We start from the raw sequence: 22,996 nt of genomic DNA, 5'->3' as shown, positions 1-22,996 counted from the left end.
TAAATACTTGAGCGGTTTCAATGCAGTGACTTTCAAATTTATTTTTATCATAAAATTTTAAACAAGGTGGCAACTTCTTTTCTTTTGCTCAAAATCCTGTTTTTGGGCTTGTTTGTTTAAAAAAAAAATTTATTATCAATTTTTTTTGTTATAAAATTTAAAACAAAGTGGCAACTCTTTTCAACTTTTCGCTAAAAAATCAATTTTATTAGCATTATTATTGCAGTGTTTCAATTTGTTATTTTTTCTCAAGCATTCTTAATTAATTTATGTCAGGTGGCAACGCCATGAAGTAAAGTGTTTCGCAGTAAAGCGTGTCTAATTGCAGTACTTTATTTGGGTACTTAAGTAATTTATTTTTATAATTTTTATTTCGATATTATTTTTTTATAATTTATTTCATTTTTTTTTATTTATTTCATTTTTTTTTATAATTATTCTTATTATTGTACTTTATTAATTTTTTTTTATGATTATTATTACTTATTTTTGAGTTCAAAAAAACATCAAAAAAAACTTTTCTGAGTCTCCGTAGAAAGGCTTGTAATGACTTATTGATGCTGTATTTATTTTCTATACGTACATGTATTTATATGTTGATATGTGTATAACTTCCAACAAATATTGCAAGTGTCTTTAACATTTTGTATTCGCATTCAATTTTCACCTGCAACCGCAACACGAACTTTCAAATGCGCTTGTGAATTACTAAATTCGTTATCAGGATAATTAAACTTGCTGCCGCTGTGTATTCCCTACTGGGCTGTCGATACACAAACACACACACACATGCATGACGGCGCACAAATATTACCACGACATGCGATCGTGTGAACGCGCACCAACTCAATTGTCAACAGCAGCGCCGGCACGGGGGCGGCAACAGCAGCGACACTTCGCCAACAGAAGCTCAAAAGCTCAGCGGCAGCCAGTGAAATTGTGCAAATAATGTTGCATATTTAATGGGGCAAACGGTGTATTTAACGGCTGTCAGGCCAACACGTTCGCTGCGCATCCATAGACAAACGAGCGAGCGTGCCACGCGCTCCACACGGCGGGGTGCATACAAATGGCGGGTCGGTAGGCTGCCAAACACACGCACACACAAACAGACTGGCGCGCGACAGACAGACAGACAAATAGATAATCAAATGGCAGCCAGAAAGAATAGCGGCAAGAGCCAGCAGAGCGAGCGACAGACAGACGGAGCGCATACTTTTCGCTTGGCATGCCGAATACGCGCGGGTATTGCGCACCGTTGCAAGCGTATTGACGCAAGCCAACGCGAATTGAATTGCAAATATAACTGTAATTAATGTTAATAAGTTTATAATGTTTGGCAAAGTGAAATTGCGAATGATTATTAAGCTTTCAATTACAATTACAATTTTAATACAATACCTGTGCTAACTATTGAAGGTATAAAGAAGCGGCGGCTATGAAAATTACAGTTAATTTTCATGAAAATATTTTCTTTAAAGAAGAGGAGCGAGCTTTAAGTGCGCTTGCCACTTACTTTAGTTGCCGTAAAAGCCTGAGTGCGCATAATGCTTGAAGGTGAAGTAAGCGCATACTCTACTCTCCCATACTTGTAGATATGTATGTATATATAGTCACCTAAAATACAAAATAACGTAACATCACTTTTCATAAGTTTTCAAGGGTAGGAAAAAAATAGTAGAAAGCACTCACATTGAAACAAAATTCGAATTTTGGTTATAAAGCGGTTATATATTGGTTATCATGCTCTGATATTGAAAAAAAAAATAGTTTTCGCTATAAAATGGTTATGTATTGGTTATTATATCAGATATAATAACTTATAAATCGGTTATATATTGGTTATCATGCACTGATGTTGAACAAATTTTGAGGTTTGGTTATAAAAAGGTTATATATTGGTTATTCTATTGGTTAATTTATCAGATAGCGATTTTCTGTTTGGTTATAAAACCGTTATATATTGGTTATCATACACTCATATTGAAACAAAAATTTAAGTTTTTGTTATAAATGGTTATATATTGGTTATTATGACAGGTAGCGATTTTTGATTCTTTTTTTGATGATACGCTGTTTTGCATGTTAGCTGGCGCTACATAGACACTTGCGTGTGTGTGTGTGTGTGCCTTACAAATCCCAGCCACATGAAAAGCCAAATTTCGTCATGATTAATGTTGCATAAATGAACAGTATGAAAAGTTTTGCATAGTTTGCCACAACTTGTGGCACTTAACTGCGCATGATTATGTATGAGTGCGCACAGCTATGCACATATGTATATGTGAGTGTGAGTATGATCATCACTTATGAATTACACAAGTTAATACATAATTCTATATACTATAACGGTAAGCTAGCGGGCTGCCTGCCTCGTGCTTGCATGCCACAAAGGAATTCGGCAAAAATTCAGCAAAGTGAAATATTGCAACGACGCCCAGCTGAGATTAAACTTACAAATTGAAGTGGAAAAGTTGGACCGTAGCCTGCACTTTTTGCTAACTCCGACCTTTTTGACATTTTTTTTTGCTTGCGAGCGCACCCACACATACTTGCCACACTTACACTCAACGAGGCACCCACACAAGCGCATGGCAATGCAGGCGTGTTGTTGTAGTTATTAACTTTATGTGTGTGCAGTAATTAGAATATAAAGAATTCAATGAGTTTTGGGCGGCCAAAAGCAGCTGCGTCCTAGCTGCAGCTACAACAAAAACAACTATTTAAAAAATTTTCACAGGAAAATAAGAAAAATCATTGTGGAAATGGAATATTTTAGTAATGCAAAAGGAAGCGTTTATGCCGACTGGCAATTGGAAATGTCAAAGTGAAAAAGTTTACATGTCAAATGAGTTGAAAAACACAATCACACACATACATATTTACATATATTTTGACACTTTAAGTGCATGTCGAATTCGTATTTTGCGCATGCAAGAGTGAGTGTATTAAATATATTCTACGTATTAATACGCACACATGTACATATGTGTGTGTGCATATAAACTCCAATAAAAGTATATTTATATATATGCATTGCACGCTTCGGGGAGATTAAAATGTAAATATTACATGGCGAACAAAGAGCACATGTGCGTGCATTCGTTTTAAATACACGCCACCCACACACACACACACGCATGTGCGAGCATTTACAAATTAAACAATACACCGACACATTGAACGACTAACGGCAAACAAATTTAACGGTAAAGCACTTTGGAGATTTGTTTAAGCCCTGACCGCACACACACAATGGCAACTATTTAAAAGTGGCGTCCCTCATGTGTGCAAACACACAAAAAATATACAGATACACATATACTATATGTATGTATGTCTATACAAATAGCGCTTACATACAAGCAACGTCCTTGGCAAACACTGCGCATTCATTGCAAAGTGCTTATAATTAATTTTAACATATTTTAAGGCGCACTAGCGTGTAATTGTAAATAAGTGTAAAGTCAATTACAGCAAAAGCTCCACACATTTTGCCGCTAGCCAAAGGCTATTTGCACTGTAATTGTAATTGTTATAAAATATTTGCAATAATTTATTAATAAAACTTGCACACAAATTCCCCAAAATGATTACAACGTCACAATGGCAAGCTAACGGTATAACGGCAACACTTGCACACACGCGCCACAATAGATCTTATGGGTTTATATACACGCTCGTAATATATAAAAGCGTAAAATTAATCTTCCAATGCTCTTAGGTATATTATTTAAAAATATATGTATGTGTGTGTATTACATGAGGTCTATAAAAGTGGCCAGCAGCGTAGTGAGTGGCACAATATAAAATAAAGCAAAAATGTATGAAAGATTCAAACAAATTTGTAGGCGTGAATTTTAGGTGTTTTCTTAATTTTATGAGATCTGAGCCCTCAAAAGGTTTGCGCGAAAGGCTTTTTTTGGCCTTGAACTTGATTTTGATCGGTCAATTTGTATGGCAGCTATAGCATTTAGTGGTCCGATCTGTACAATTTTTTCGGAGATTGTAGCGTTACTTCGGACAGTAATATATACCAAATTTCGAGACGATATCTTGTCAAGTGAAAATGCTTTCCATATAAGCACTTGATTTTTAGCGACCAATTTGTATGACAGCTATATTCTATAGTGGTCCGATCCGAACCATATTTTCGGAAATTGTAGGGTAACGTTAGACAATAACATATACTAGATTTTGTGACAATATCTTGTCAAATGAAAGAATTGTTCGTACTACGACTAGATCTTGAACGATCTGTTTGTATGGCAACTATATCCTATAGTGGTCCAATCTGACCCATTTGTTCGGAAATTATAGGTTTGTCTTGAAAAATAATAGGTATCGAATTTCATTACGATATTGTGTCACATAAAAAAGTTTTTCATAGTCAGTCTCGACTCAGCTCGTCACGCTGATCATTTATGGACTTTATAGAGTCTCCGACGCGTTCTACTAGTTGTTACAAATTTCGCGGTAAACTTAATACTGAATTCAATGGATAATGTAATTATCTATATTTTAATAATTTATTTTTCAAAACTTCATTTAAGTGCAAATAATATTTTTTAAGTGAACTTATTATAAAATGCACATATAAATAATGTGGAAAGCCAATATTAGAAACAATAAGGCCACACTTATGAATAAGGGCACGAATTTCGGCTTTATTTCATATCAAATTACCAGCCGTTAGTTGCCGAAATATGTAAGTAATTTCTCGTACCGCAGTAACAACTTCTTTACTATGCTTCATATACCCATTGACATCCAGGGTGATGAATACGAGCAGTCCTACAACCTAGAAGGTGCTGGTATACAAGTTATCATAATCTATAGCAGCCGAAAAAGAAGAGAGAGCCAAAAGCTTAACTAACAATATGGCAGCAGCGGTGGCAAACCTCACTCAAAGAACGGTGGACCCACAGACTGATACCAGACATCCATTCATGGATTGGCAGACTACATAAGGACCAGGATTTCTACTTAACCCAAATACTATGTGGACATGGGTGCTTTAGAAGCTAGCTATACAGATTCTAGCACGACTTTAGTCGGAATTGTCCGAAGTGTTCAGAGTGCTTTGTAGACTCTGAGTAGGCATCCTTTATTTCTCCCGCTTTTTAAGTACAAGAGAAAAACTTAAAACTACACTCGTTGATAGTTTTATGGTGGAAAATTTGACGACACTCACTGATCACTGAGAACTGGAAAGCTATCAGCAAAGCGGCAGCCTCAATCATGACAAAACTGAGACATATGTATATAGCAGATTAGGCGTCCGTCTGTCCGTGCCTTAGAAGAGACTTATATCAGTATGTTTTATTAAACATATTTTCAGCAGGGCTTAAGTGCCTCAAATATTTTATAATGTTGCATCTTGAATAAATTTTTCAAAAAATTTTCTTATTGTTTATGAAAGAAGCTCTTATCTTTATGCTTTCCGGTATTGAGTTCAAAAATTTCTTCTATTCTTTAAAAAAAATATCAGTAAATGAGCTGAATTCGCTAGCCATATTCTCGTTTTTACTGCGAAGTTGTAAAATGACAACTTAGCTTATAACATAGTTGTCATTTGATAACTGAATAAAATACTAATCAAAAGCGTTGTATCAGAAAAATGCTTTTTCCAAATTGCTTGGCCAAGTGTGTTTGAATATGGTGACGATTTTTTCATTCATTCGTCTTTTTACACTCTACCATATCAAGAGCTTCCATAGAGGACTGCTGAGCACTTTCATCTTCGTAGCACTCTTCTCTTCCTGAAATCGCCCGAAACATGTGCTTAATTACAATAAATGCAAGAATAAAATCGATTAACCCTTCATTACTCGCTTAAAGTCCTTCTTGTTAACATAGGATGTATATAAACATATTTATGTAAACATATGTGCATAAAAATGTATGTGTGTAAATGAAACTTTGTCTGCAATTGTTTAAATAAATAATTTCCTGCACATTTTCCACTTTGTCAGCGGCATTTGCTTCATTTGCAGCTCGCATTACATACCCAAGTCCTGCTTACAGGCATACTTAACTACAGAGGCGAGGCTTTCTTGCAGCAGCAGTGACTGTCCAACGACAGCAAACTTAAGTTGTTAACTCACTTTGAGCAAGGTGGCAGTGAAAGAAGGGAAATAATGTTTATTTTATGCATGTAAAATACAATTTTGTGCTCAGCCTGCAATTGTCCAGCTTCAGGCATTGTTACGGCTTCAACTACGAGCACGGACACAAGAAAAATTATTCCGGTCAGTCCCCGAGTTTTAAGTAGAACCCAAAAGGAAAAATGCCACTGGCTTTGAAGCTGTTCATATGTACTAGCAAGCCTGTGAGACTTCGGGGTTTAAAGTTCGATTTGGACGCCGTAGTTATTATTGTCAACGCTGCTGATAAGGTATATAGTTTTGTAGAAGATTTTATATTTTGAATATTTTTATTAGATTAGAGACCTTCACACAAGTTTTTCGATTTTTGCGAGTCTTACTAAAATCACTTGTACAAAATACCTTCGTTCTGTCGAATTTTGCGAGCGCGCCATTGAGGCTTTCTTCCATACAACTGTATACAATTGTACGCCTTTTCTCCATCTTAATGCGAAGCGCTGTACGAACTACGTCCACTCGGCGCTGCGGAAGTGTCGAGCAAAGTAACGAATGAATTTGTAAATATTTTATGAGCATATGTGAGCAAATGAAAGCCCATTCCGACAGCAACTCTTACAATACATACTCAAATAACTTCGCGAGTCTGGATGTGTGTGTGTGTGTTCGCACTTTTGTAGTGTGCGAAATGATTTTACTGCCCTGGTGGCACATTAGTAGTCTATATGGGTCCCATTAATATTTTGACAGTCAGAGGCACAGCAATCGGCAGCGTCGCGTCTCCAACGTCGATGTTCTTTGGCATCTGACACTGTCAAGACAACGGTGTGTCTTCCACTACAACTCACAGCTAGTTGTTTTTGTAATTGTTACCTTGGCACAGACACACATATGCAACGTTAATACGCCTCCAGCTCACACATTCCATTTGATGGCGGCCCGCTATCCTTTTTCCTTCTACTTTTCTCTACTTTGGTGCGTCTCTGGGGAACTGCACACCAGCAATTCAACCTGGAAGGTGCGATAAATAAGTGCAAGCGAGCGTGTAAGTGAATTTTTTATGCACTGTCATGTGTGTACATGTGTGTGTGTCCAAATTAATTTGCGCTCGCACATTTGTCTGCGATATGTTTATTTTCACGATATTTTCCTTAACATTTCCATTTGAACTTATTGGCGAAGTGTGCTTTCAATACATAGGTTCATTGTCGAACAACAACAACAATTGCAGCGAAATACTGGTCGCAAAGTTTCATTGTTACGATGGCATCTTTGATTATTGCCGAAAAGTATTTGCGAGAGTTGCAAGAAGGTGGGGGTCAAGCAATTTTCGGCAACAGCCATTTCGTATGCAAAGAAAGCGTGTTATTAATATTAATTTTCGATATGCAATCTCATCTAAATACAAAATACTTACATATGCGATTTTATATAACATTATATATGTTATATAATATTACCGTTGCATAGCTAAGTATGGATTAGGCAGATTAAAACTTGTTATTTCTGCTGCGAATGGCTCTCATAAATATTTATGATAATTGTGTGATGGGTTGTGCAGCTTCCTCAGTTCAGGGACTCAAAGTGAAGTTGGTTTCAGTGCATTTAAAAGGTTATATCCACTCCGGAATTTAAAAATTCAAATTTTTTTGGTTTATGTATAAAATTTTCATATATAAAAAAATACATTGTGGCAAAAAAGTACCCGAAATTTGTAAATAAAACGCAAAATATTCACTTAATAATCAATATTTATTTTGTCGCCTTCAAAGTAGTTCCACCAGATGTACTACGCTTATGCCAACGATTTTTCCAGTCCTCGGTTGGCCTTCAGCTCTTTCAGCGAATTTTGTTTTATTTCTCCGATCGACTGCAAACGGGTCCATTCCGATAATTGTTGAATTGTTTGCCTGTCTCATTAACCAATGTTTCAATGGCAGTATTAATGCTCTTTATGAATGTGGAATCGGAATTCGCACGATCAAGCGTGTCCAAAGGGACCTGTTTACGGCACTCTTTTTGAAAAAAATCGCTTTATCGGCGAGTTGAGCAAAACCGAGTTTCGTACACAAAATAATCACCAAATATTCACCAACATCATTCGAATAGACTCGGAAGAGATTTCTAGCTCTCTTGGAATCACTCTAACACCTGGAGAATTTTATTATAATTTCCGGATGGTTTTTTGTAGCAAGACATTCTCCGAAATTTTCAAGTTGCTCCAGCAAATATGTTAGTCGAGTCCCAAAACGTGTTTTTCTTTCGAAATGCTGAGAGCAGAGTAATTGAGGATTTCTCCGAAGCGGCTGGACTTTTCTTTCCTTCGAAATTTTTTCGAAAATGTGAAGTTGAACCCCTGATGAAAGAGGTATGGTGTTTTTAAATAATTTCGATTTTTGAACCACGCTGAATTTTAATTTTGTAATGTATATTTTTGATTTAAAAAACAATACGTTTTGGTTTGAAAGACGCCATATTGTCGAGGATCAAAACTATTGTTAGTACTTCGATAAATATCTGTATTCATCTATACAATACAAATTTTGTTTAATAATATTTTTTTGTTCGCTTTTTAGTTTTGAGATAAATTTAAGTAGAGAAGTCTTACTCACAGCTAGACGTTATTTTTCAGAGGTGCTCCTGAGGCTATGCTAAGGAATGAAAGGAGCCAAAATTTTTCGAAATGACTCATGAATTACTAATGTACATTAAATTTTTTTATATAAGCATTATTTTTATTAAATTAAAAACCTTGTCAAAAATAAATTCACAAAACACGCGATTTTTCTAATTTGCAAGTTGATATAACCTTTTAAGCCACTTTATTCTTCTTCTTGATGACCGTTTAGTGCTTGAGCAATGAAAAACATTCGAATTTCAATATTATATAAAAGAAAAGTTTATAAATTTCTAATCAAGACTGATAACTCACTAACTGTAGCGAATATAAACTAATATCTTTCCTCGTTTAGATATTTTTTTGTTGCATAGATAGTTGCAAATGCTATTACCGAAAATAGTATAAAAATTAAATTTAAATATTTTATATTTATCACTCGCCTCAAAGTATGCATATTATTTAGAAATAAGATAAAATATTCTTAAATATATGAATATCAATGTCATAACAGTATAACGGCATAAAACACCGCAACTTTCTACAAAAAACTAACTACAACAAAGTAGTTAAGATTTTAGAAAAATTTTAGCATACTTTTAGACGCATTGTGCATTTGACATTGACTATAACTCAGCAATTAAGATTTTAGCAATAATTTTGCACACTTTTAGGCGCATTGTGCATATGACATTGACAGTTTCGCCTTTTGATGCTTTAACTGCACAATTTACAGACATCCGAATCAGATTTATTAGCTGCTTAGAAAAATATCAGTTTCAATTATATTTGTGGCACGAAAAATATTTAAATTTGTACAAAAAAAAATTTATTTAAAATAAACATCACCGTTATTTCGCCTAAAAGCATCTGCTTGCAAAGAAAAAACATACTCTTGCGGAGAATTTTTCAGTCGATGTTTTTCTCAGCTTGCCACATGCTATTATTTTACTAAATTACGGTATCGATATACTATTTTATTATACAATGTATCATTGCATACAACTGTATGCCGCTGCCATAGTTTCTGACATTTGCCTTTTTACTAGTACATCTGTCAGTTCATTCAAAAAAAGGCGGTTGGTTGCCTATTATGACCGCAGGCGCAATGGCATAAGATGAAGTTGCATATTGGGCTTGATACATTCAGCTTGTTGCCACATTTCACAAGAAAGGGTTTCTTAGTCAGTTGAAGGAAAACAGAATGCAGAATGACATCAGTATATATGTATATATATATATATATATATATATATATATGTGTATAAAATTATATGTAACACTGTGCTTGCCACGGGTCACTAAACTCAGCGGCACTTTAACTGCATATTTCATGCATTGTTCTACTAACCATTTTACTGTTATATTAAGGCCTCAGCCATCAAAGCATGTGGATAGAGCACACATATTGTAAATACATGAATATGAATAAATTTATAGCCAAAAGTGGACAACTTTTTCCATTTCGATTCAATAGTCGAGCTAAAGCGCCCTTTTTTTTCACCATATCCTCTTCTCTTTCTTCTCTAAACCAACACCTGTATATGGTGACAGTTACATTTATCGCTAAGACTTTATATTTCGCCAGAAAAAAGGTGCACAATTTGCAACTGAAACCGGTGACCAATAAATAAGTTCGAAACGTGCAAAGTTGCTTTAACGGCGCAAACATTTTCCCCAGCAGCAAGTTTATGTCTACACAAACATACATATTTTACGACAAACATAAACAGTTCCATCGAACTGATATTTATTGGCACATGCCTGGCATTTGTAAGGTCATTTATCTCCTACGTCTTCAGCCCGCATAATATTTGTTAGCCAAATTTGCACCACATAACCCTACGAAAGTGTACCTTTGCTATTTTATATGGAATATTTATAAATATGTATAATATATATATATTTGCACATGTATGCATGTATTCACGAATTTGCCTCTCTTTGAACTATCTTGCAGCTATGAGTCACCTTGACAAATTGCGCTTGTGGGGTAAGGCGATACGTGTTATGGCTAGTAAACATCAGGCTGTGCAGCTGCCGAAGGAAGGACAACCGGATGCCGGCCTCACACGCGACTACTCACAAAATCCATTGCATCGATTCAAGAAACCGGGCAGCAAAAATTATCAAAACATTTATCCACCATCGGCCACATTGCATTTAAGTAACATTCCGTAAGTACAAACTCGAAATTGCTTTTTATATTTGTAGAAAAGACATTTTAGTCCAAAAAAACGAAATTAGAAAGTATTGATGTATGTATGTGTGATAAAAGGTATCAAACCTAATCGCTTCATAATTTGTGTGCTGAAATTTGAGGACTTTAAGGTCATTGAACGTTTGACAACTTAAAAAAATTATTATTTTATAAACCTCAGAAGAAAGGCACTGAAAAAGCCGCGAAGCCAAAGGCTATACATATTATATTGAAGAAAGTAATTTTACCGAACCAAAAAAAAATAGTTTTCCAAGAAAGAAACTACGTTTAACTTCCATTAGAATTTCTTGAAACTTTCTCAAATTTACCATAAAAACCGCCAGTAATTGTCGTCCGATCATCACCATGACCGCCGGCAGTACTTAGCTTTCCTAATATCGGGTGATTTTTTAAGAGCTTGATAACTTTTTTTTAAAAAAAAAACGCATAAAATTTGCAAAATCTCATCGGTTCTTTATTTGAAACGTTAGATTGGTTCATGACATTTACTTTTTGAAGATAATTTCATTTAAATGTTGACCGCGGCTGCGTCTTAGGTGGTCCATTCGGAAAGTCCAATTTTGGGCAACTTTTTCGAGCATTTCGGCCGGAATAGCCCGAATTTCTTCGGAAATGTTGTCTTCCAAAGCTGGAATAGTTGCTGGCTTATTTCTGTAGACTTTAGACTTGACGTAGCCCCACAAAAAATAGTCTAAATGCGTTAAATCGCATGATCTTGGTGGCCAACTTACGGGTCCATTTCTTGAGATGAATTGTTCTCCGAAGTTTTCCCTCAAAATGGCCATAGAATTGGAGCTGTGTGGCATGTAGCGCCATCTTGTTGAAACCACATGTCAACCAAGTTCAGTTCTTCCATTTTTGGCAACAAAAAGTTTGTTAGCATCGAACGATAGCGATCGCCATTCACCGTAACGTTGCGTCCAACAGCATCTTTGAAAAAATACGGTCCAATGATTCCACCAGCGTACAAACCACACCAAACAGTGCATTTTTCGGGATGCATGGGCAGTTGGCCACCAAGATCATGCGATTTAACGCCTTTAGACTATTTTTTGTGGGGCTACGTCAAGTCTAAAGTCTACAGAAATAAGCCAGCAACTATTCCAGCTTTGGAAGACAACATTTCCGAAGAAATTCGGGCTATTCCGGCCGAAATGCTCGAAAAAGTTGCCCAAAATTGGACTTTCCGAATGGACCACCCAAGACGCAGCCGCGGTCAACATTTAAATGAAATTATCTTCAAAAGTAAATGTCATGAACCAATCTAACGTTTCAAATAAAGAACCGATGAGATTTTGCAAATTTTATGCGTTTTTTTTTAAAAAAAAGTTATCAAGCTCTTAAAAAATCACCCGATACATTCCATAATGAAACGTTTGACCACCATTATTCTTGTGAAAGCTCTTGGATATTTTTCACTAGCACAACCAATATCAAATGACACGATACCTTAAAGACCTTACGCCCGACAGTCGGGTCTAAGAAACCGGAACGGACCGAGATTTTTATCTGGTCAATGACTGTTAACTCAGCCTCATTCCTCAAAAATACTTCAGGAATGTTTTTTGGCCGCTACAACAAAAACATGCCACATAGACGGTTGTCAAAGATCAACGGACTATCAGAGTCGCTAGTGTAGGCATCCCTTTCCCTCGGTACACCGGCGCACATCCCTGATTTGGTCAATTCATGAGCTTTTGCGGATTTCTACCGGCTGAAGGGCACACTCAAGCCATTATTAATAGAGCTACGTGTATACCTTTTCGATCTAGGAAATTGAAGCTTTTTATGTGGAGAACTGAAAACGTTTTCTAAGTTTACTATATGTGACCTGGTCTACGAAAAGGGAGCTAACGTGCGAAAACTAGTTTTTTGGGAAACAGCTGTTAAAGATAAACAACTAAAATAAATAATAAAATCAACTAAAAAGTGAAAATGACACCTAAGCCCCCTTTCCGTAGACCAGGTCACATATATCAAAGTTTAGAAAATAAGCTTTGTCAAGGATAGATTCTATAGGGAGAATATATAGAATTTTGACTGTAGCCGTATATTGGGAGTTTGACTACCAACCGATTGGTTTTACGTTAAAAATGAAAATATGAAGATACGCTTTTTATTAACGATGGTCATCCATGTACAAATAAAGTTCATTTCTAGAGTGCTTTGAAGGAGTTGCTCAGAGCTTTTAAGCTTTCAGGACATAATTCATTATTCTGATAGCATCTAGCGCGGTCTAATACTTAGCTAAACTTATACATATACATATATGCGAATAACAACATATTAAAGATAAAAAAATGTCAGCTTAAATTCCTGAAACAGAAATTTTCTAGCAACAGCAAGAGCTGTAGCTTTCATACCGCACACAAAAGCTGCTGTTGCTATTGTATTATATCCGTAGAACCACCGAGGAGCAGCGCAAACAGTTTCCCCCAATTACAATTACCGTTATAGTGCGCCCGTTGACTGCACTCGAATGGCCCAACGACACGCCCATCAAAGCCATCAGCCATGCGCTCATGCGTCACAGCGCATCTTCAGCCAATAAACATAATTTTAGTATTATTTCATTAGCTCCTGTTGTCGAAAGCACACGTCGAAAAGGTTCAACGGTTAAACAAGCAAAATCCCCTTCACCTTCTAGCTCTTCTAGCCCTTCTTCCGCTATCTTCGCACCTTCCTTCAAGCAAATTGGCTGTTTTCGTAAATTTAAGCTTCGACACCTTCTCATGCAACACCGTCGCTGTGCTCGGTTGGTCATCACGCCGGTATCATAGCACCCGGTAGGGAGGGCGCTGCGTCTGCCGGGTGCCGGGTGCCGCCTGCCGTTAAAATTATTAAATTTCTACTCACCTGCTGTGTGTCTAGGGACAACAACAAAAACTATCATGACGCAAAAATAACAAGCGACGGCTAAATTTAAACGTGCCTCACTCGACGCAGCGGCGCCTCAACACCAAATACAATGGGTGCAGCTTAAAGGGTAAACGGTGGAAGCGCACACAAGTGGCTGATTGTTGGCCACCAGCCGGGGGAGCGCGCGCTATGGCGGTAAGGGAATGTATATAGATGGTTACTTTCAAGTGCGCTTACCGGCTCGAAAGCTGGAACGCGCTGCTCAAAGCTCAAGTAGCTGGTAGCGTGAAATTGAAAAGATTGTCGATGGCGCAGATGGCTAAGTAAAGAAGCAATTTGCAATTCGGCAAGAGCGCCGAGAGAGGTGCTGGTGCGTGGCAAGGATTGTGCAGTAGCTAGGAAAATTGCTGCGAAATTGCAGGAAGATGTACGCAGGCACACATACAGACACATATGTACATACATGCATATGCAAATGTTATATATACTTATGAAGAACTTTGAGAAAATTTTAATTTTTTTATTAATTGCTTTTTTGTGCTCTCTTCTATTTCGTACAGATCATCGTGCACTGAGGAAGATATCAAGGAAGCATTCACCTCCAACAATTTTGAAGTTAAAGCATTCAAGTTTTTCCCGTAAGTTTACATGTTATTGAAATTACATAATTACATATTAATTTTTTTATTTTCTTAATTATAAAATTTTTTATATATTGTTTTTTTTATTATTTTTTAAATTATTTTTCTTATTTTTTTTTTCTTAAGTTTACATATTAATTTTTTTATAATATTATAAAAATTTTTATACATTGTTTTTTTTTTTATTTTTTAAAATATTTTTTTTTAAATTATTTTTTTAAGCTTACATATTATTTTTGTTTATTTTAAACATGATTTTTTATATTTATTATGTTTTTTAGTTTCCAAAATTAATTTTTTTCATTTATTGTATTTTTTATTTTAACTTTTTATTTATTATTTATTTTTTTTTATATATTTTTTTAAGTTTAATTTTTCTTTTTTGACTACGAATACCTCGTAAACGCTTGACTTAATCCAGAGATTAAGAACGATTTGCAATTAAAAATGATTTTTTCATTAATTTATGAAGTTAAAAAAAAAATTACCTTAAAATAGTCACTATTCAATCATTAATATCTTTAAAACAGTTATGTTTACGGAAACACCGTAGAGACAATTTTGTAGAAAACTTTACAACCAAGAGCTCATACTTGGAGAGCCCTTTTTAGAGGTGTCTATCAAACAATTTTTCGGAGTACGAAAAGAAAGAATTTTTTTTTTACCCACCCTAATGTATATTTGTAGATCGGAGAATCAAATCTCTTTCTAAAGATCATTTCTGTGGTTGAATTTAACCCTTAACTCAAATTAAAATTTCAAACTTATTTTTATAAATTAAATTTTTATTTATTATTTTTTTTTTTTGTTTTTATTATAATATATTTTTTTTTTAATTATATTTTTTTTTTCAATTTTTATTTTATTTTTTTAATTACTCTAATTTCTTGAAAAACTTTTATTAATAATTTCCTTCTTCTTCTTCTGCTCACTTTTACAGTAAGGACCGCAAAATGGCGCTCCTGCAGCTCTCGTCGGTGGAAGAAGCCGTCTTGGCGCTCATCAAAATGCACAATCACCAGCTCTCCGAATCGAATCACTTGCGCGTCAGCTTCTCCAAGTCGAACATCTAAGCCACAACAACAGCAACAACAACAACACAACTACTTTATACACATAAATGCATGCAGATGCATGTGCAAAGTGTAATTAGCTGCAGCGCGCATAAGTAAAGGCATAGAAGTGAAGCAACAACAACAATAACATAACAAACAATAGACAGAGGAAGAGGAAGCAATAGGTGCAGAAATGTAAAATAGGCGACTACAATAGGCGTGGCGCAGAAAGCTCACCACAAAACGACCACATAGAAAAAATCGCAAACAAAAAAATCAACAAACAATAGCAACAACAACAAGTAATAAGGAACACAAGAAGAACAGCAACAACAAACAAGTAATCAACAAGGATCACTACATATCTACAACAACAACTATACTATTCTAAATAGCAACGGCAGCAGTAGCAACAGCAACAACAACAAAATTTGTAGTGTACTCATTTAATGATCAGCCCCAACTACGGGAACTCTGTACAACAACAACAACAAAGAACCAATTCTCTACAACCGCAAGCACTGGCGGATGAATCTATATTTCATATACCTATGTATATATGCTTATACATATATGTGCGTCACTATTACACTTTTTTTTACATTTGTAGTTTTATTCAGCGAAAATTATTGCTACACCCTTTATTAATTATTACTTTTATTATTAATGATACAACTTTAACACTTAACACACATACATATACAAGTGTACTACATATACATATATAGATTAGATATTTTTTTGAGCAAATTGTACGCGTTAGCTATAAATCAATAGAAAAAACCATAGAAAAAAATGGCACAGACAAGAAAATTCGGAAAAACCCCCCCAACCAAATTCTCCCCCATCCACCAACATTTCGCAACTGCTCACATGCAAATGTACATGACAACCACTAGAAAACTAGAATCAACAACAACAACAATAGCAGCAACTAACCGAAATTTTGGTGTTAAATCTATTACAGAAAACAACAACCACATCAGAAACAAAAACAAATTATATTAATATAGTTATGCTGTAATATTTTATGTAAGCACAATAAGAGAAAGAAAAACAAAAACAAAAACAATTTCAAAATTTAAAATAATATTAATTATAATATGTATTACATGTATGCGCTGAATTGAGAGGAGTGAGTATTCACGGTATTGTTAAAGAGCAGAGATGTTAAAGAGCAAACGCTGATCAAACAGCAAATTGCGAAAAAACTAAAATTAAAATTAAAAACAAAATAATAATAAATTTAAATATTACATTAAAGAAAATTTATGATTTTTTACTAGGCATAGCAGAAGATATATACATACATACATAAGTGAAAGTAAAACTTAAAGCAGAAGAGAGAAATATGCGTTAAATGCGATAAATATTTTAGAGAGCTGTGTTTCGTTTTAAAAAACATGCAGAACAAAACCTAAACAAACAAAATAAATAACGGACAAAATGCAACTGAAGGAAGTGACAATTGAATATAGGCGCCTAAAACTATGCAAATGCGCGCGTATGGCGACATATATACAAACAAATAAACAACTTGCATTATGGCAAATTCATGTCCTTGCTGCTAAATGTTATTAATTAAAGTTTAATTACACATAAATTATTAATATTGAATATTTAATTATAGACGAAATGGAATTTTATTTTAAATTAATTGAATTAGGCTTAAGAAAAAAACACCCTACTTTAAGCAAAGTAAAGTAAGGGCGAGAAGATTTACACACACACATACACATGCACGCGTGCAAAAATGCGTCAGCGCGCAAGAAAAGCGCAGATTTTGCATTAGAGAGCAGCTTGTAAAGGCAACAGAACAAATTAAGAATAGAAAAAAGTCATGAAAGAAAAAAATGTCAAAAAGGAAAAGCAAAATTGCAAGTGTAAGAGCATAAAAGAATGTTGAGTGCATGTGCAAGTGCAACTAAGTGTAAAATTTATGAATTATTGATAATCAGTTGCACACACACATATACATACATATGCATGCACCACTGAGTTCGACAACGTAATCAATAAGAGAAGTACCACAAAAAAATTTAAAAAAAAAATATATTATTAATTGGAATTAACGCTGCGAGTTGCAAAAACGGAGTAAAATGCGCATAACTTCAGCAGAAAGTAAACATTCAAGCATACTGAAGTATGTTCAAGCATGTGCAAACATGATCCAGCTTGTTTAAGCAAACATGTTAAAGCATGCGCAAGCATATTCAAACATATTCAAGCATGTTCAAGCTTGCTCAAGCATGTTCAAGCATTCTCAAACTTGTTCAAGCATATTCAAACATGTTCAAGTATGTTTGAAGATGTTCAAGCATGCTCAAGCATGTTCAAGCACGCTCAAACATGTTCTCGCATGTTCAAACATGTTTCAGCATATTCAAGCATGCTCAAGCATGTTCAAGCATATAAGTTGCAGCGTATTTGATTTGAATTTTATTTTAAACACGTAAATATACCCGAAGCTGCGGTATTTTTAGTATTATTCCTTAACAAAAAAAAGTGAATGTGAAATTTTTATTAAAAAAAATTAAAAAACAAAATTTATTAGAGAAATTAAAAACGCAGCGAGCTTGGCGGCAGCGCTTGAAGTGGCAAATCATAACTGTAAATGTAACAAAGCATGCATATATACATATGTACACATAGTATATTGTAAAACTGAAAAGAATTTAAACAGAACAAATACAAATCAGTATATTATTATATACAAAAGCAAAAAAAAAAAAATACAAAAACAAAAAAATACAAATACATATGCATAAGAAGAGAAGTGAAAACTATAAGTGTGAAATTGTATTGTAATTTTTATGTAAACCAATCAAAACTGTTTGTTCGTTTTATTATAGTAAACCTTAAGCCAAGTATGATAAAAAAAAGAAACATAAAAATACAATAAAATCAAACTTAAACTGACTTATACATACTCTTATGAAGGTGGTAGAGCTGATTTGAGATGTAAGCGCTTTGGGCGAGTTGTGGGCGGAAGATTGGCGTAATGGAATTTTTAGGTTAGGTTCGAAAAAATTTTATTAGCTTTTAATATTTGTTGCATTAAAACAATTAACTTCAAAAATTGTTCCTGGCTGCTTTATGGAGCTAGTAAAAGTTGGAAAATTTTTATTTTTGCGCAAAGTTCTGAGACAAGCGAAACCAAAGCAGATCTTTGTAAAGCATATAACATATAAGCCAGCTATGATTACAACATATATGTACGTGGCGTGGTTCAAGAATGATTTTGAAACCATTTTTTTTTTTGTTTGAAATGAAGCTTTCAAAATTTTGCGTCACTTTTTCGAGTCACCACTGGTGGCCCCTTCGGGCACACATGTCTATAAATGGAGCATATTGCACTGATATAGTATTTCCAACTGTAGTATTTTCGCTAATGAATACCAGAGGGGCTTTTTGACAAATGAAAAATATTCTTATCTGAAGAAAGGAAAATTCGATATTTTAATATGTCTGAGAAATGAAAAAAATACAAAAAAACAGATCAAGAGAAAGTGCTTTAAAACTGATTTAAAATATTTCGTTTCTAACCTCAAAAAGTTGAAATTTAAATAACCGACGAAGTTCAAGCGAACCGCAACAACTGTTCAGCAGCAATATCGGCAAATCAGCAGCAAGACAAGAACAAGAATAATCTCATTAAAAATAAAAAAACAACAAAATGAAAAACAAATCACAAATACATGAATAGCATCGCCAATCAGCTCAAACAAACTCACTTTAAAGTGAGCGATAATTAGGGAATATCTTAAAAAGAAACATAATAAAAACCGTTAAGCAAGAGGAAGCGGAGGCAACGGTGCAGCAGGCACTTTTAAGAAAAGCATGAAGTATTTAGAAGCACAACAACAACTGCTGAGAAACATGGATGATGTGGATAGCCGCGTGTGGACCCGCAATTATACCAATTCTCGAAGCAGCGGCGTGGAAGCGTGGAACGGCCTGCACCGAACTGGCGAATAAACCGTTAAGCGGTCAAAACTGGTGTTCAGCACATAAACTATATGTATGTAGCAGACAATTTACACACATACATACAAATAAAAAAGCAGTTAGAGATTACAAAATAAAAAAAGCGAGCAAATGTGGATATACTTATAATAAAGCAAAAAACAAAAACAAAAAAGAATATATATACATATATATTTATTGCAAAAACAGCAACAAAAAAATTGCAATTAAATTTTGAATGTATTTTTTAGTTAAAATATAAATTTATTAATATTTAAATAGAACAAATACAAAAGCAAAAATAAAGAAAAAATGCATTAATATATAATATACAATATTATATATTATATACTAAGTAAGAAGTGAATGTATTTAAATTTATTAACGTACATATACCTATACATACGAGTACATAGCAAATAGTGGCATGCAGACGACGCATTAGGATAAACGAAGCAAAACAAAAACAAAAAGTGAACAATTTTAACTGTGTCGTGTTTTTGAAGCAAATTTGCGAACAAAATAGAATTTATTGTAACACGTGGTCATAAGTACATATGTACATATGTGAAATATGAAGAAAATATATGAAAAACAAACATATACCAGCGAAGAAGTGTGTAAAAGCAGGCGTAAAACATACAAAAACAACACAAGCATGCAAACCATATGAACCGCTACATGCTTACATAATACATAGTGTGTGAGTAGTGTATAATATACATGCAAATATCCTTTACGGTGCATAATTTTTGTTATAGATACTTTTTTTATATAAATTAATTATGTTTTCAATTTTTATATTTTTAAATGTGTTTCAGTGATTTTTGCATATTTTATTTTTTATTTATTTATTTCTAAATTTAGTTCTTACTAAATGACTTTTTAATTAAATTTTTATTTTTGTTTTTTTTTTTTTGTAAATATTTATTTTATTGGTTTTGATGTAGTTTATTTTTTTTATTCATTGTTTATTATTAATTTTTTTATTTATTTTCTTTGTTTTAATTTAATTTCTATATTTTTTTATTTTTATTTCTATTTTTTTATTTTGAATTCTTATTTAAATTTGTTTGTTTGTTTTTGCTTTGCAACAGATATTTCTTCTATTTCATATATTTTATTCCTGCTATTTTTTTTTAATATTTTAGTTATTGTTCTTTTTTACTTTTTATAACTTTTTTATATTGTATTTTTTTGGTATATTTTTCCTCTTTTAGCTGCTATTTTTTTTGTTTTTTTTTTGATATCTTATTTTTTTTTTACTATTTTTAATTATTATTTTTTGGTTCTTATATTTTTTCTTTGAATTGTATTTTTTGATATATTTTTGCTTTTATAGCTTTTATTTTATTTATTTAATGAATTTTTTTCTGGATATTTTATTTATTTGTTTTTTGGCTTTTAACATTTTTGAATTGGTTTTTTTGAGTTTCTTATTATTTTACTTTTTAGTTTGGTTTTTATTTTGCATTTTTTGGTATATTTTTTCTCCTTTAAATTTTATTTTATTTATTTATTTTTTTTTAACTTTTCCTAAAGTTTTGTTTTTTAGTTTCGTATTGTTTTGGTAATCTTTTTTGGCTTGTGATACATATTTTTTCCCGTTATTTTAACTTGGTTTTTGTTTCGTATTTTTTTTCTTATTTTTTGGGATATTTTTGCTTCTTAATTTTTTTATTTTTTTTTTGTGCATCCATTTTGATTGTTACATTTTTTTACTTTGTAATATAATAGCATACATGTATATCTTTATTTCATTTATTTAAATTTTTTTGTTTGGTTTCGGTTTGTATTTTTTCCCCTTCATTTATTTATGTATAACTTTGTGTTATCGTATTTTTTTATTTTAATATGTTTTTTTCCTAGTATTATTTCCCAATATTTTAATATTTTTATTTTAATTTTTTTTATTTTTTTATTTTTTTTATTTTTTTTTATTTATTTTTTTTTTGTACTGATTTTTTTTAATATTTTTTTTTATTTTTTTTTATTTTTTTTTTATTTCTTTTTTTTATTTATTTATAATTTATTTGTTTATTTATTTATTATTTTGGTGTGTTTTTGCATTCGCGTTTTTATTTTTCGTATTTTTATTTTCCCATCTCATTTCATATTTTCGTTTTTTTAACGTTCACCTGTGCCGCTATTTGTTACACATCGCCATCTACAGCGAAGCCCATCACCACAGACGACAAAACCAACCGAACCCACTGCAAACAATCTTTTTCACACAAAGCTGAACAGGGTTGTTAAACTAAAACTACTGAAGAACAATCGTTGAACACAAATCATTTTAACTAACAAAAACAAAACAAAAAAAAATAAAAAACAAAAAACAAAAAACAATTATATATTGTAATTATATAATTATTAAAAATAAAAAAGTATAAAAAGCAAAAACAAATATAAAAAATAAAGTGTACTAAAAATTAGCTAAAACATAAACAGGAATTATAAATTGAGAATAAAATATTTAAATAATATATATATATACATGCATACATACATACATATATATTCGAAGTGTAAAAAATAGCATTTAGAACATGTATTAATTAGCAATTATGGGAAAAGTGATTGATAAAAATATAGAGGAAACAAAAACAAAAACAGAAGAAAAACTAACTAAAAATTTACAACAAAACGGTAAACTCGTAGCTGACGGCAGATGAAAAGTTAAATTAAATTAAATTAAGAAAATGTTAGAGAAAATTAAAACAATTTAAAATACAGGAAACTTTGAGAAATTAATTGATTTTGTAGAAACTAGTGGTAAATACACACATACATGCTGGCAAACATTCATACATACATATAAACAATAAGCAGGACAGTGTTTTATTTCAATAAAATGCGCATAAATTAAATTTTTGCTCGAAAAATGTACACACACACATGCAAAATATAAAAATTATGAGCATAAAAGCAATTAGACAGTATTAGGAAAAAATTTTGTTGTTACGCTGTTGGTTAGCAAAAATGCATGATTTTCGTTAGTAAAAATTGTTGCACACAATTTTATTGATAACATTTTTTTTTAGCAAATAATAGTTTAAATATAATTTGCATAAAGCATTTGCAATTCTTTAAAAAAAAAATTAGCGAGGTACCGTTAGTTAATTTTTTTTATCATATTTACAATAAACCTTTTGCAAAATGCTCATTCCAATCATATAAAATAAGGATGATGAAAGCAAACAAAAAAAAAACAAAATAACAACAGCAAAAACAAAATATGAAAAGTTCCTATGTTTGTAAAACTCATACACAATAACAACAATAGCGGAAATAATTATAAAAATATATAAAAATTCAATTAATATTTAATACATGCAGCTCAGTTTAATTCAAAACTTGCCAGTATTAGTTGTTGCTATTTTTTCCATTAATCGTTCGGGAATGAGCACTTTCTATGGTAAATAAAAAAATTTAATTATTAAATGTTTTTCAGTGCTTATGTATTTCACAGAAATCTGCAATAAAAACAACAAAATATTTGATTATAATACACGCTACAAGAAATAATAACA

General features: G+C 32.8%; 1 protein-coding gene across 11 annotated transcripts in view; it reads left to right on the top strand.

Moving 5' to 3' along the window:
- Positions 1-18,432, top strand: part of LOC126751710 (polypyrimidine tract-binding protein 1) — a 523,263-nt gene extending 504,831 nt beyond the window's left edge. For all 11 annotated transcript variants that reach the window (XM_050462189.1, XM_050462191.1, XM_050462188.1 and 8 more), the window contains 3 exons: positions 10,682-10,898; positions 14,362-14,439; positions 15,383-18,432. In XM_050462189.1, coding sequence (XP_050318146.1) covers positions 10,682-10,898; positions 14,362-14,439; positions 15,383-15,515 — 428 coding nt within the window. In that variant the 3' untranslated portion in view covers positions 15,516-18,432. The remainder of the gene's footprint in view (positions 1-10,681; positions 10,899-14,361; positions 14,440-15,382) is intronic.
- Positions 18,433-22,996: the final 4,564 nt, after the last annotated feature.

This window comes from Bactrocera neohumeralis, chromosome 2, assembly GCF_024586455.1.
Source record: "Bactrocera neohumeralis isolate Rockhampton chromosome 2, APGP_CSIRO_Bneo_wtdbg2-racon-allhic-juicebox.fasta_v2, whole genome shotgun sequence".
Lineage (NCBI taxonomy): Eukaryota > Metazoa > Arthropoda > Insecta > Diptera > Tephritidae > Bactrocera > Bactrocera neohumeralis.
Note: the sequence above shows the minus strand (reverse complement) of the source record. Positions and strands in the feature narration are given on the sequence as shown.